Source organism: Alligator sinensis, unplaced genomic scaffold, assembly GCF_000455745.1.
Source record: "Alligator sinensis unplaced genomic scaffold, ASM45574v1 scaffold1030_1, whole genome shotgun sequence".
Classification (NCBI taxonomy): domain Eukaryota; kingdom Metazoa; phylum Chordata; order Crocodylia; family Alligatoridae; genus Alligator; species Alligator sinensis.
This window is the reverse complement of record NW_005842592.1, coordinates 87,890-99,868: the sequence shown is the minus strand read 5'-3', so window position 1 is coordinate 99,868 and position 11,979 is coordinate 87,890. Positions and strand designations below refer to the sequence as shown.

Below are 11,979 nucleotides of genomic sequence, written 5' to 3'. Positions count from 1 at the left end.
CTGCTGAAGGAGTCTTCTGGGGCTCTTCTGGACTGCAGCTTCTGCCTGCTGGGCAACTCTCCCCAGCTCTTCTTAGCTTCTCTGTCCCTCAATGCACCTGCTGCGTGCTGGGCATGCAGCTCCTTTTATTCACTTCAGAAGCTCCGCCTCCGAAGGCTTGCTGGACCTGCAGAATGCAGGCTTCAATCAGGTCCACGAGGCTCTTTGCCCCCATCCGACTCCGTGTAAGGGGTGGGGCCAGCCACACCCAGCCCTTACCTGATTGGTGGACAGGCTCCACCAATCAAAATGAAGATTTTCTGAGCCTGCTCGAGCCAAGCTGAATTGCTAAGTCTGCTACAGCTACAATATCTAATCCAAAGGTTCCACCATCTTTGTGTTTTCCTCATTGCCAGAACTAGCACAGCATGCAGGATCATGAAATGTAAAGGAGATCCTACCCCCCTCAGCCCCTGAAATTCAGTGGCAGGAAAGCCGTGACGTTCCATGAATCCTTTGGCTTGATATGCTGCTCTTTATGACCCAACCACAGCATCAGCTCTTGTTTCTTACCTTTTTTTGGCTAGATCAATGGAGTATTAAACTTAGAAACATCCTTTACTAGAGGAACTGGAGAATAAGCCTTTATTTGCAGGACAGATTTTAATCGCTGTCTTTTTTCCATCGTCAACTACCATATACCTAAATATGATGAAAGATTATGTATTTCCAGGTATTTCCAAGCTTGCTCTATTGCTGGGTGGTTTGCTTAGAAATCCCAAGTCATTTCAGGCCTTGCTGCTGAAGTCTGAGGATCCTCTTCTTTAAACTGGGCCTTTAAGGAGCTGGCTAAAAAGGGAAGTGTATTGCTTCTGACACTGGATTCTTTCTCTTTTTCCTTCTACATACAATCACGTTGAAACAACTAAATTCAGTAAATCAATAGCAAAGAGATGCTTTACATATTCACTGAGTACGCACATATGTGATCAAAAATACAACACTGTTACATGGCTTTATACAAATGTCAACTACAAAACCAGAGAACAGTAAAAATTCAAACATCCCTTGTCTAAGGTGAACTGTCTAGGTGGCTAAAAAGAGACCTCCTATAAAATACCTGCCAATAAATGTCTGATAGGTCATAGGCAGGAATGATTTTCTTTGGTAATTGTGGGTGGGTGGATATTCACCCCTATGCCTAAGAAGTGCAGGCAGCACTTACATTGTGATTTGAACACAACAGTTTTGTACTGCATCTCCACAGAAGGGTGCATTTCACTTTCTGAATGACCACTACAGAACCTTGAGTAAGCAAGTGTGGCCAGTGTCCTGATTAGCTGTTCCAGGGCTACTAGCCACGACCAGCCTCAGAAGAAATAAAAGCTCGACCCAGATTTGAGAAGGAGTCACAAGAAGAATTTCACGAGACATGGTTTTGTAGCTAACTCACAACTTGGCCTCTGGAGATAGCTTCTGTTTCCAGCTTTGTCAAGGACAATGCATGATTTGGCTGGACCAGTTGACCTCTCCCTGTCTCGCTTTGCCCAGAGCAGAGTAAAGATTAATGCATCTATATTAGGGTACTTTGGACTGAAGGTGCCATTTATGGTTTCCCCATTTCGCAGATTAACAAACTCCAATGAGAGAAGTTGCAATTTGCTCACAGTCACTAAGATTCTGTGAAGTTAAGAACTGAACCCAAGAGTCCTGGATCCCAGTCCCATGGTCTTAACAACTTGAGCACACTTTCACGAAGATTTCATGGTGCAACTGTACAATTCTTACACTAAATATGGGTATTTCTATAAGGCTCTTAAATGATATGCAAAAGAAAAGGTGACTCAGGAATTTATCTTAGAAAAAACTCTACTTCTAATGTTTTGTAATTATTAATACTTTTTTTTTTATTTGATAGTCTAAGTTTTCAGCCCTCAGGTGTCAACCTTGACACACCTTTGTGAGAGCTGGCTTTTAAGGGAAAGAAGGTGCTTGTCTTTCCAATATTTTTCTCTCAAAAAAGGCAGCTCAGTCATGTGTAATTTGGGCACATCAACCAGAATTAGCAGGCAAGTTAAGAGATTTAATACGGCTTCAGGGCTATTAAAAAACTCCAATAAAACAAAATAAGAAGGGTGATGATAGAGAATCTTTTTGTCATTTGTCTATATCAAGTGGGAACTCCCATAGCATCGGTTATCCAGGGGGGTGTTTAAAACCTGTTTAAAGGGGGCAGAAAAAGTCATAAACACAGGTAATCTGGCAGGCCTCTTTTCTTCACCTGTCTAGTGGTAAATTCTCTGTAGACACTGACTTTTCAGAGATAAATTTACAAGCAATTAAACTGTCGATCCTAAAAGGGATGACAGAATCCTGTTAAGCAAAATGTGGGAGGCATCAGGGCTGTGGGAAACCAAGACCCTTGAGATCATCTGAAGGTAAAAGATGTAAGAAATGGCATGGCATGAGGGCTTCCGACTAGTTGCAATGTGTTTGACAAGAGGAAACTCAACATTATCAGACTCAGAACACCTGGTACTTGGGATGCAATTATTTGCAGTGAGTGTACAGCTAATGCACCAGAAAAGAACACTGCCTGGGTTCATGGTCCATAGGCAAGGCTTTGAATGCACCGATTCACATAGGGCAAAAGTCAACTTAAGCCTTCAGTTAAAATTCTTTCAGCCAGTTTCTAATCTCTTCCCTTTGGCCTCTGAACTACCCACTTCCCATCAGGTCAGGAACCACCATATAGTATGAGAAAGCTTGTTCTAGCAGCATTTGCAGAAATGCAACACCAGAAGTATGACTGGGCACTGACTTGCTCCAAGCCGTACAGTGTATCAATGGTAAAACATGGAGCTCTTCCAATCATCAGCCAAGTAGGACCCAGGCATCTTTGAGCCAAATAAAGGTGTGCTCTGACATGAAGAAACATCTGTCCTCCTTTTCATAAGACCTAGGTATTATTGTTCCCTTCACATCTTAACAGCACCTTCTCTCTGTCCTCAGATTTCTGCCTCGAGAACTTTGCTGCATCTTTCTGGGCTTCTGCCATAGCATCAGAGAGGCTGGGGATAAAGCAATTCCTGGGCTGACAGATCTTGGTGGTGCACATGGCCTAGCTTAATTTCATTGAAAACCTGACAGGCACTGAGTATGATTTATAGAGATTGAAAGCCCTGCAATTAAAAGCTGAAGATCCTTCCCAAATGGGGAGAATTTTTCCTTTGGGTTAAGTGAATTGTCCGGTGCATCAGAAGATGTTACCCTGCTCCAGAGACTGTCAGGAAGCATTTGAAATTCATCAAGCTCTGCTCCAGTTGCTGTCATCTTTGCTCATTTCTCTTGTCCTCCTCAGTTAAGACCATCAAGGCAGCGAGTTAACAGCAACATGACAGGTGGCTTGTGTGGCACGCTCCTGCTGGGCAGACCACGGGGAGTACCTTTATTAAGCTAAATTTGCATATTTGTTCAACTCCTCTTTATTTCCTCGTGGTCATTATGCAGAAAAATACTTTGTAGCACTAGTCATGCCAAGCAGGTGGAGAAACAGTTTTCCCATCTCGTGATCATTCCCGAGTCAAAACCAAATAGTCCTGTCCAAAGAGAAACCACATTTTTTTCCCTTCCATTTCAAAACTGTCAAATTTGGACGTTTGACCATTTTGAATTTTTTCCAGAAATTCGATGCAAGAATTGACCACAATTACCTCCTTCCTGTGAAAAGCTTCAATTTTGCTTCAGCAAGAAAGCCCTGCCTGGCTCCCATCACAACACTAGCTCTGACTTGCCTGCTGGTAATGGATGGAGCTTCTTCTCTTGGGTGAAACATGGAAGCTGTTTAACAATGCTCAGCAACACACTGCAAAAGCAGAGGCCAAAAAATGCATAAAAATTCCTTGTTATATTGAATGTCTATAATGCAGGAGGTAATGAGCTAAGTTGGAATGTGGCCTAGACACTGAAGGATTTTTAATGGCAAGTGGTCTGCACATCAATTTTAGCAGTCACCCAAGAGATTGTTAATTTATGGATAACTTTTTGTGAGCTGTTCAATGATTATGTTCCCTTGGGAAAGTGATGCAGTAACTGATACAAAAAGACTTTGCTGCAGTAATAAATACATGCAGCAATGAAAGCTTTGGCTTTATTTACTTTTCATGGGATCATAGGAAAGTCGGGCTGGAAGGGACCCCCTGAGGTCACATAGTCCAGCCGCCTGCTCACGGCATAAGCCTCCCTGACTAAACTATCCAACCATCTTCTAAAAAGTGACATTTCTGCAGTGCATTGAAATAATATCTATCCAGTAACTCTAAGCAAACCAGACTTCTGCTGTAAATAGGTTTCCACAGCTGTTGTTTTGAGGAACAGCATACTAGACCCCTTTTTCTATATAAGCTGCACCCTTTTCTTGCATCACTACTGAGGTGAGATAAACCCACAGTCACGCATGCTGAAATCTGTCAGACCACCCTGCATTCTAGCTTTGTAATATTTCTCTATTTTTACAATAGCTCTCCTGACCAACTTGTCATGTCAGAAGCCTGAGTCAGTTAAAAATGCAGTGAGCAGAGGAAGCAAACACAAGACAATCAACTGAGAAAGCAAGCCACAGACCATGGCCAAATTTGCTTCAGTTTCCTCAGGGTTGCTGGAATCCAGATTTCTTTCATCATGAAAGAGGCTGAACAGACCATGGTTTTGCACAATTCAAGAATGTCTTGTATCACACATGAACAGGCACCCTTTTTTCTTTGGGAGTAAATAAATACAAATGCAAGCACCTACTCTGGATACCTCTAAGAAATCCTTGGATGCTATCTTGCTGGGGTGACCTGACCCCAGCTGACTTCCTGCCTCTGGGGCAGGGGGCTGAACCCAATGATCTAGTGAGGTCCTGTCCAGCCCTAATGTCTACGAAATCTATGAAATAGAAAATCATAATCATTTTGCAATCCTTTAAACTATCCCGGGCTACTCAGTGTCAGATGTGACTGGTGATAAAAGTCTTCCCCCACAAAAGCATTCCAGCAAGAGGCTGATGTGCTTAGAACATTTTATCTCATCGCACCTTAACTCTCCCTGGATGAGAGATTTCCCTTTTCTATCACTGTATAGACTGAGTATTTACTTTCAAACAGTGCAGGATAAAAAAAAATGAGAGTAGGCTCAGAAACAGATTTGTGGCATTTTACAAGAGACAGAAACTGAATACAAACCACTTCTGGCATCACAAAGCATGATGTCCGACTGATAGGGTTTTGCAAAACCAGAGCTACATCAGATCTCGTCCATTTTGGGGATTATTGGAACAATAAGTATGTGCCAGGAAAATACAGCCTGAGGTCACAGGTTCTCTCTAGAAGATGGAACACACTTGCCCTCTCTCAGCCTTTATTCCTGGAAACCCACAGATGCAGCAGCCTGCTTTCGAGTCAAGAGAACTGAATTTGCTTCCAACAGTTGGATCCAGCGGCATCCATTCCCACTCAGGAGTGAATGCAACATGATTGCTCTGAAACACTCACTCACTCACTCCCCCTCCCTTCCCTCCCAGTGTTCAATTTTTAACTGGGTTACAACAAGATATGTATTGCAATACTTTCTTGGAAAGTAAAACAGGCTCAGTTTGCCCATGTCTTTTCATGCCAAGCATTCCTACATTGTATGGCACTCATCTGAAGAAGCTCCGAAAGCCAAGCCGATTCTAAACCAATTCCCAAAGTAGGTGGCAACTGTGCTTCCTCTTATGCTTTCTTCAGAGGAAGAGGGTGACAAAGTGTTGACAACATTTTGAAACGTAAGTAAAACAGGTTCCCTTTTCTTTGCATACCTCAGCAAACATGACTGGAAGAGCCGCCCACAGGCGGCAAGTCCGAAGAACAATGACCGTGACCAAGAGTTCTCACGTACCTGTGGAACCAGCAAGGAAAGTACTATCCCAAAAGTGGCTTCGAAGTTGTCCTTAAACCAGAGGCCAACTGCATGGATGCAGCCCCGCACATGGATGATGTCTACCAACTCCAGTCGCTGCAAGCAGAACAAAATCAAACATAAGATATGGCAATCCCAACATATACCACCCAAACCCACAGAGTGTTTTTCTGTCTCTTGTACTGCCAAGAGCCAAGAGGAAGAAGAACTAGGAAAGCTGGGCATTAGTCAGTAATGGTCCAGTGTAAAATTACAGCTGGGAAACAAGACTCACAGGATACAGCAAGTTTAATTTGGCTTCTCAGGTCCAAGTTTCAGCCTGAAAGTCATTCTTGGATGCCAGTCTGGTTTGCCACGTAGGAGGAAGGGATACTAGCTCCTGAATATTCCTCCAGAAGGAATATAAAGTCAACAGATCACTTCAAAGCAAGAATTCACTCAGTCTCTCTACCTTCGACAGGAAGGGATTTCTCTAGCTGCCATACTGGGGGATGATGGTGAAACCTACTGGCCCAGTTCTAATGTGAACTACTGACACCAGGAATCCTGGTTTTTTCCTCCTGGGCAGGCAGCTTTTAAAGGGAATAGTTAATCCATGCTCTCTGCATTTCAAGCTGATGCAGATTTACAAGTAAAGGGAGGGGTGAGAAACAGAAGGGCCTGTTTTGTGCAGAGAAATACAAGCGATTCATAAGGAGAGTCCTGCAGAGCTTGGGAGTCTGTTTGAGCTTCTCATACAACTGCTGGGCTTCGAGTGCAGTTACTGAAGTATAAAGCTTCATAAACTGCCCACAAAAACAAAGTCAGAGTTAACACAACAAAGCAAACCCTACTTACTGCTGTCAGGCTCTAATAAGCACAAGACTTGACACTCCCATTCATTCAGCCAGGAAAGAAATACCAAAAATACTGAGATCCACTCAGGCACTCTCTAGTCTGCCAGGCTGTATTGCAGTAACATGCAGCAGCCACAGCTGATGTCAGACCCAGAGCTGGCCCCAGGCACTTAAATTCCCAGTTCATGCAGATTCACACCTTATAGACTAACTAAATTAAAGAGAGAGAGAGAGGAAGAGAGAGAAGCTTTCACAGACAGTCCAACATTAAATCTAACATGGAAAGGAAAAGGAAATTTTAAAGTTTCTCATGGAAATTCTGAATGTCTTTTAGGAAAGACCCGAACCACATTTTGGCTTGGCTCTTTGGAAGCAGGGAGTCTGGATTTGCAAAGGACCAGGGATTCTGGCTAGAAAGCAGTAGCACCAATGTTGCCAAATGGTCATTTTTGTCCCTGAAGACCCTAACTGGTCATTCCTGATCCTTTGGAGATTAAGGTGGAATTTTTCTCGTGTGAAGGCAGCTTGCTGACTGTACTGCAGCACTCCCACTTCCTTGACAGAGAAACAAACCTAGGCCAGATCAACTGAGGCAGGCTGGAGGGTGAAGAATCAGCTGGTGTTTGTTTCTGGTTCTTCATCCACCCGTCCTTAATGCTCAAAACTCCTCAACAGAAAACTGAGCACTAACAGTACTGCTTTCTTGGTGGGAGAAGAGGAAAATCAAGCTGATTCTGCTGCTGAAGGTCCATGCAATGGCTCTATCTAATATTAAATGATAATGTATTGCCATTCTATAGCACCTTTCATTTGTTGACCAGCCATCAAAACCATTACCTCATGGATCATTTCAGAATGCAAGAAGAGGCAGGAAGCCAGAAAGAGTCGGCGTTCTTAAAAAGGGGGTGGGTATCAGTATGTAGCTTATCACCGCCTACACCCAAAGACTTTTAAACCCTGTTCTCCTCTAAATTCTCTAACCTCTCAGTCAGGTCCAAAGTCTCCTGAGGAGCTAGGACCCAGCTACAAACTTTGGGGTCTCTTTCCTTCCTGATACCCTTTAACATCTTTCCCTGGATCTGTTTCCCCTCTCAGCACTCCTTCAGCATCCCAGCTTTCCTCTCCCCCCACTCCCAGCAGACTCTGTGAGGATTGTATAAATGGAGCCAGAGGCATGGATTTGTGGGAGTTCCAAGTGTGACAACTTACATTTTAGCTATTCTGGGACTTCTTTATTGTCAGTTCAAGGGCCAGCAAGTCAACCGGCAAATACATTTGGCAACTCTTTCCTTTGCACCTACATTGCATAAAGTGTTAAAATGATGGCAAATCCTGAAGTGCCGCAGAGAATCCTTCTCCTTTCCTTGGGAACCTAAAATATTACAGCATTAGAAGCATTAGTGTTATCACTTGGGGTTTTTTGGCTGTGGTTAACAGAAGGGTTTTTTGTGAGCTCTCTGTAAGTGTGTCACTGTGTACAGAACTCCTTCTGCCTTAAATGGGCTCATCCATCTAGTAAAACCTGGGAAGGAAATAAAGAGACAATGGACTTAATAAATGCTAAAATGGAATAGCTTGGCTGTAATTTAACTGGCCTTGATAGAATTTGTGCAGTGCTGTAGCAGCGGAATGCATCAAAGTAAATTATAGCTATTGACCTTTTATGAAGACAAGGGAGGCCTATTAAAATGACCTATGATAGCAAAGACGACTCTTGAGTCAGCAGCTGTATTTTACCTTGTCTACCTGCAATGGGCTTGTGGCGCTGCAGTTCCTTTTCTTTAGTCCCACTGAGAGAACACACAAGCTGTATTTTGATGTCTCTGGATTTTAAGAATGCACTACATGGAAAGCATCCAGGATGGGGGGGGATCCATAAAGAGTCAGGGGATGAGCCTGGGATCTCTGGATCTAGACCCATGAGCCAACCCAGTCAGAGTTAACACACAGGTTTCAGAGCTCAGAGCCTATACAGAACAAGCTGCCAGAGGAGGGGAGATAGTTATACTATGCAGGAATGTAAAATCCCTTGCTGAAGTCAGAGAAAGAAACACCTTGAGCCCCTAAATTCTAGTGCACTATAACTTACTAGCGGGAATCATTCTAGTTGCTGTTACCTGGAGACAATGCTGACACACATTGCTATGCATTGATACACACTGCTATGCACACATAACGTTGCTATACAATGCTATTAACCTCTCTCCAGAAGAAGCAGGTGTAACGATTGCTTGTCATACTGATACCTTATTCTAAGAAAACACCCATTTCCAGCAACAGGCCTATTTCACACTCAACAAGTTGTTTCCTTGAAATGCCTTCATATTTCATCATGCCACTTCCTTCATACAGCAGCAAAACCCAGGGTGGCCGACAGCTTGATGCCAAGTTCCTGACAGAGCGGAGGCCTTTTTTGTCACCTTCCGTTTGTCACCCTCTCGATTAGGAGTCCCGGGAACAGCTGTGTCTTTGGTCTACTTGTGAGAGCCATTTTGCCATTGGTAAGAGGGCCACAGATACCTGACTCTTGCGAGATAGGGAAGTATTATCCTCATTCTCCAGATGTGTAAATCAGGCACAGAACAGGGAAGAGACTTGCCCAGGGGTCACACAGCCCTAGCTCTGCTGCTCAGTGCTGGGATCTGACCATAAGGGATCTCTCCTTCGCTTCCAGCTCTCTGATACTTCCAGGAGAGGTGCTAGTGGACTGCCAAGGCATGTTTTTGTTTAGCATCTTCCTAAAAGATGTCCCTCTGGTGCATTTAAGCATGTCTGATACCCAGGCTGCAAATGCTTTGGAGCTGGCTTGTCTAATCTTTGGGACAATGGAGCCCTGACTGGGGCAACTACATGCTACTTCAGTAAAATGAATAAAGTAAAATAAAGTAAAACCTGCACCATGCAATAAACATACAATAAACACACTAGAACTGGGCACGACTACTGTTGTTTCCCCAACAGCATCAGCAACAGGAAAAGATTCCTGTGGGCAGAACAATTTAGGCCTGAACTGGTGGGAGCCATCTGAGGTGCTGTCAACTATGGAGTACAATATTTGTAGACTGATTATCAAGGTTAAAAGCAGCCTCTCATCACCATACTGCAGGTCAGCTGCAAAGGGAAAAGCTATACAGATTTCCCTCGCTTTATGAGGGTTCTGTGTGTGTGAATTCATGCTTACGCGATGACCCTTTTTATACCAAAAATTCATTATATGCAAGGTAAATTCACTCTTGTGTGATCGGTGTGGTGGTAACCTGTAGTCAGCTACTTTGTCCGGTGCATTGTGGGAGTGACACGCATAAAATATGGTCTCCTGTGTGGATCTGTGCTCCTCGCTCGTTGTCTGCGACATGTGTTTCTGTGGTTGCCGTCGCCATCATGGTAACATTCACCACCACCCTGTGCTTGTGCATACTGTCTGCCATGGGTGAGTACCAAAACTGCCTTGTGAAAGTGGTAGACATGGGTCTGGGGGTCAGCACGGTCGAGGTCCTGGAACATATCCTTATTTGTGACATTGTAAAGTGGGTTGCCTTTATGTGAATTCGAGTTATGTGTCGTTTTCCAGGTATGCATGCACACCATAAAGTGAGGGAAACCTGTACTAGTGACAGCTATGCAGTCAGATCGCTGTAGGTGATGTTCCCTTGGCAATCCTTGCTGGGAGGCCAGAAAGGAAATGTGTGTCAGATGAAACAGGGTTACAAGAAAACACCACACCACAAAGAAGGTATGTATGGAGTGATGGTACGCCACCCACATGACCACCACTGAGAAGATAACATGACTTCCAAGCCTCTGCAGTGAAAGCCATTCAGAGACCAGATGCAACCTCACTCCCCAACATGCAGGACCCATGCTCTTTCCTTTAGCTGCTTGCCACGGCTGTCTGGCAGGATGCAATGCACCCTCCTCATTTCTTTAATTATCATATTTGTCATGTACGTGATCAGCGGGTGACAACAAGTTGACAGGTTTAATGATGTTCCTAAGCTGTGTACATAAGATCCCATTTGCTGTGGACATGTTTATTTTCAGAGGCATTTCGCTCACAAATCTGCCCAGCCAGGCAGCTGCAATTGATACATCAAGCAGCCTTCGTAAAGGAGTGCTCTGCATTCCAGCCGTCTAATTCTTGCTATTTGCCTAGAAGCTTTTTAACTTTATTATCCCCAAATGAGTAGTGTGTGGGTGGAAAAGGTTCTGGGTGAACTCCCTTATTACAAAGCTGCTAAGGAGCACTGAACAGCATCTGCATTTGTATTTATAGCACCAGCTTTGGCATGAGCCTCCATTGTTTGTTTTAAGAAGTCGTGAAAATTTTCCATTCCCCTGAGTTAAACAAACACTGTCACTGTGCCAAGAGCTTGTTGTTACGTACAGAAATATGTGTCCAAGCAGGGCAAGGCATGAATGGGTTTGTCCTGCTGCGGCAGAGATGGTGTAGGGGTAGAGAGAGCCTGGTCTAGCTGCATGGGTGCTAATTTCAGCAGGTTGAAATCACATCTCTGGCTTTACTACATTTGTTCTGCATAGTTTCCTCACTGAAGGCAAGACCTTAACAATGTCCAAGGCCGATGTCCAAGGCTGATCGCAAGATCTGGCAACATTTTCTGTTAGAGCAGAGCCTGGGTCTAGCATTGGCGATGACAATGTTTTATGCCTTTCACATTGGGAGCTGGGATATTTTTGACCCTTTGTACAGCCCCTTGTACAAGAAACTCCTGCTGTTAGAAAAGCTGCTGGGAGCTACCCGCATTGTAGACAAGGACTGGACCCCTGTCCAGACTAGCCCTGTCCAGACTAGCCAGACTAGCTAGTCTGGACCCCTGTCCAGACTAGCACTCCACCAGCTACACAGGTCCCCCAAAAGTTCACACCACTAGGAGTTTGGCAGTCACTCAGACTGTTGGGAAGGGATTTATTCTCCGATGAAATTTTTCTTTGTGGGGAAAAAAAAACAATTACAGATCAGCTTATTCATAAAAGTACTGAAAAAAATTGCTCCAATTAAGCCTTCCTCAGCTAATCAGACATTTTAAAAAAAGCTGTTTTTATTAGATTGCTTTTTTTTTTGCATGCAAGGCATGACTGCAAGCGTAAGGACAATGACAGAAACAGCTCTCCTGCAGCAGGTGCCCCAATAGTTGATTAGACACACAATAAATGAATGAGGACAGAGGGCAACCCATAAAATAGGACATTAACCAACGAGCCTGCT

The 11,979-nt window shown here is 43.9% G+C and overlaps 1 protein-coding gene across 1 annotated transcript in view; it reads right to left on the bottom strand.

The window, feature by feature from the left end:
• LOC102380198 (tetraspanin-15-like) overlaps positions 1 to 11,979 on the bottom strand; it is a 115,004-nt gene that overhangs the window by 21,319 nt on the left and 81,706 nt on the right. Inside the window, exon 6 of the mRNA XM_006032901.3 lies at positions 5,899 to 6,015. Coding sequence (XP_006032963.2) covers positions 5,899 to 6,015 — 117 coding nt within the window. The remainder of the gene's footprint in view (positions 1 to 5,898; positions 6,016 to 11,979) is intronic.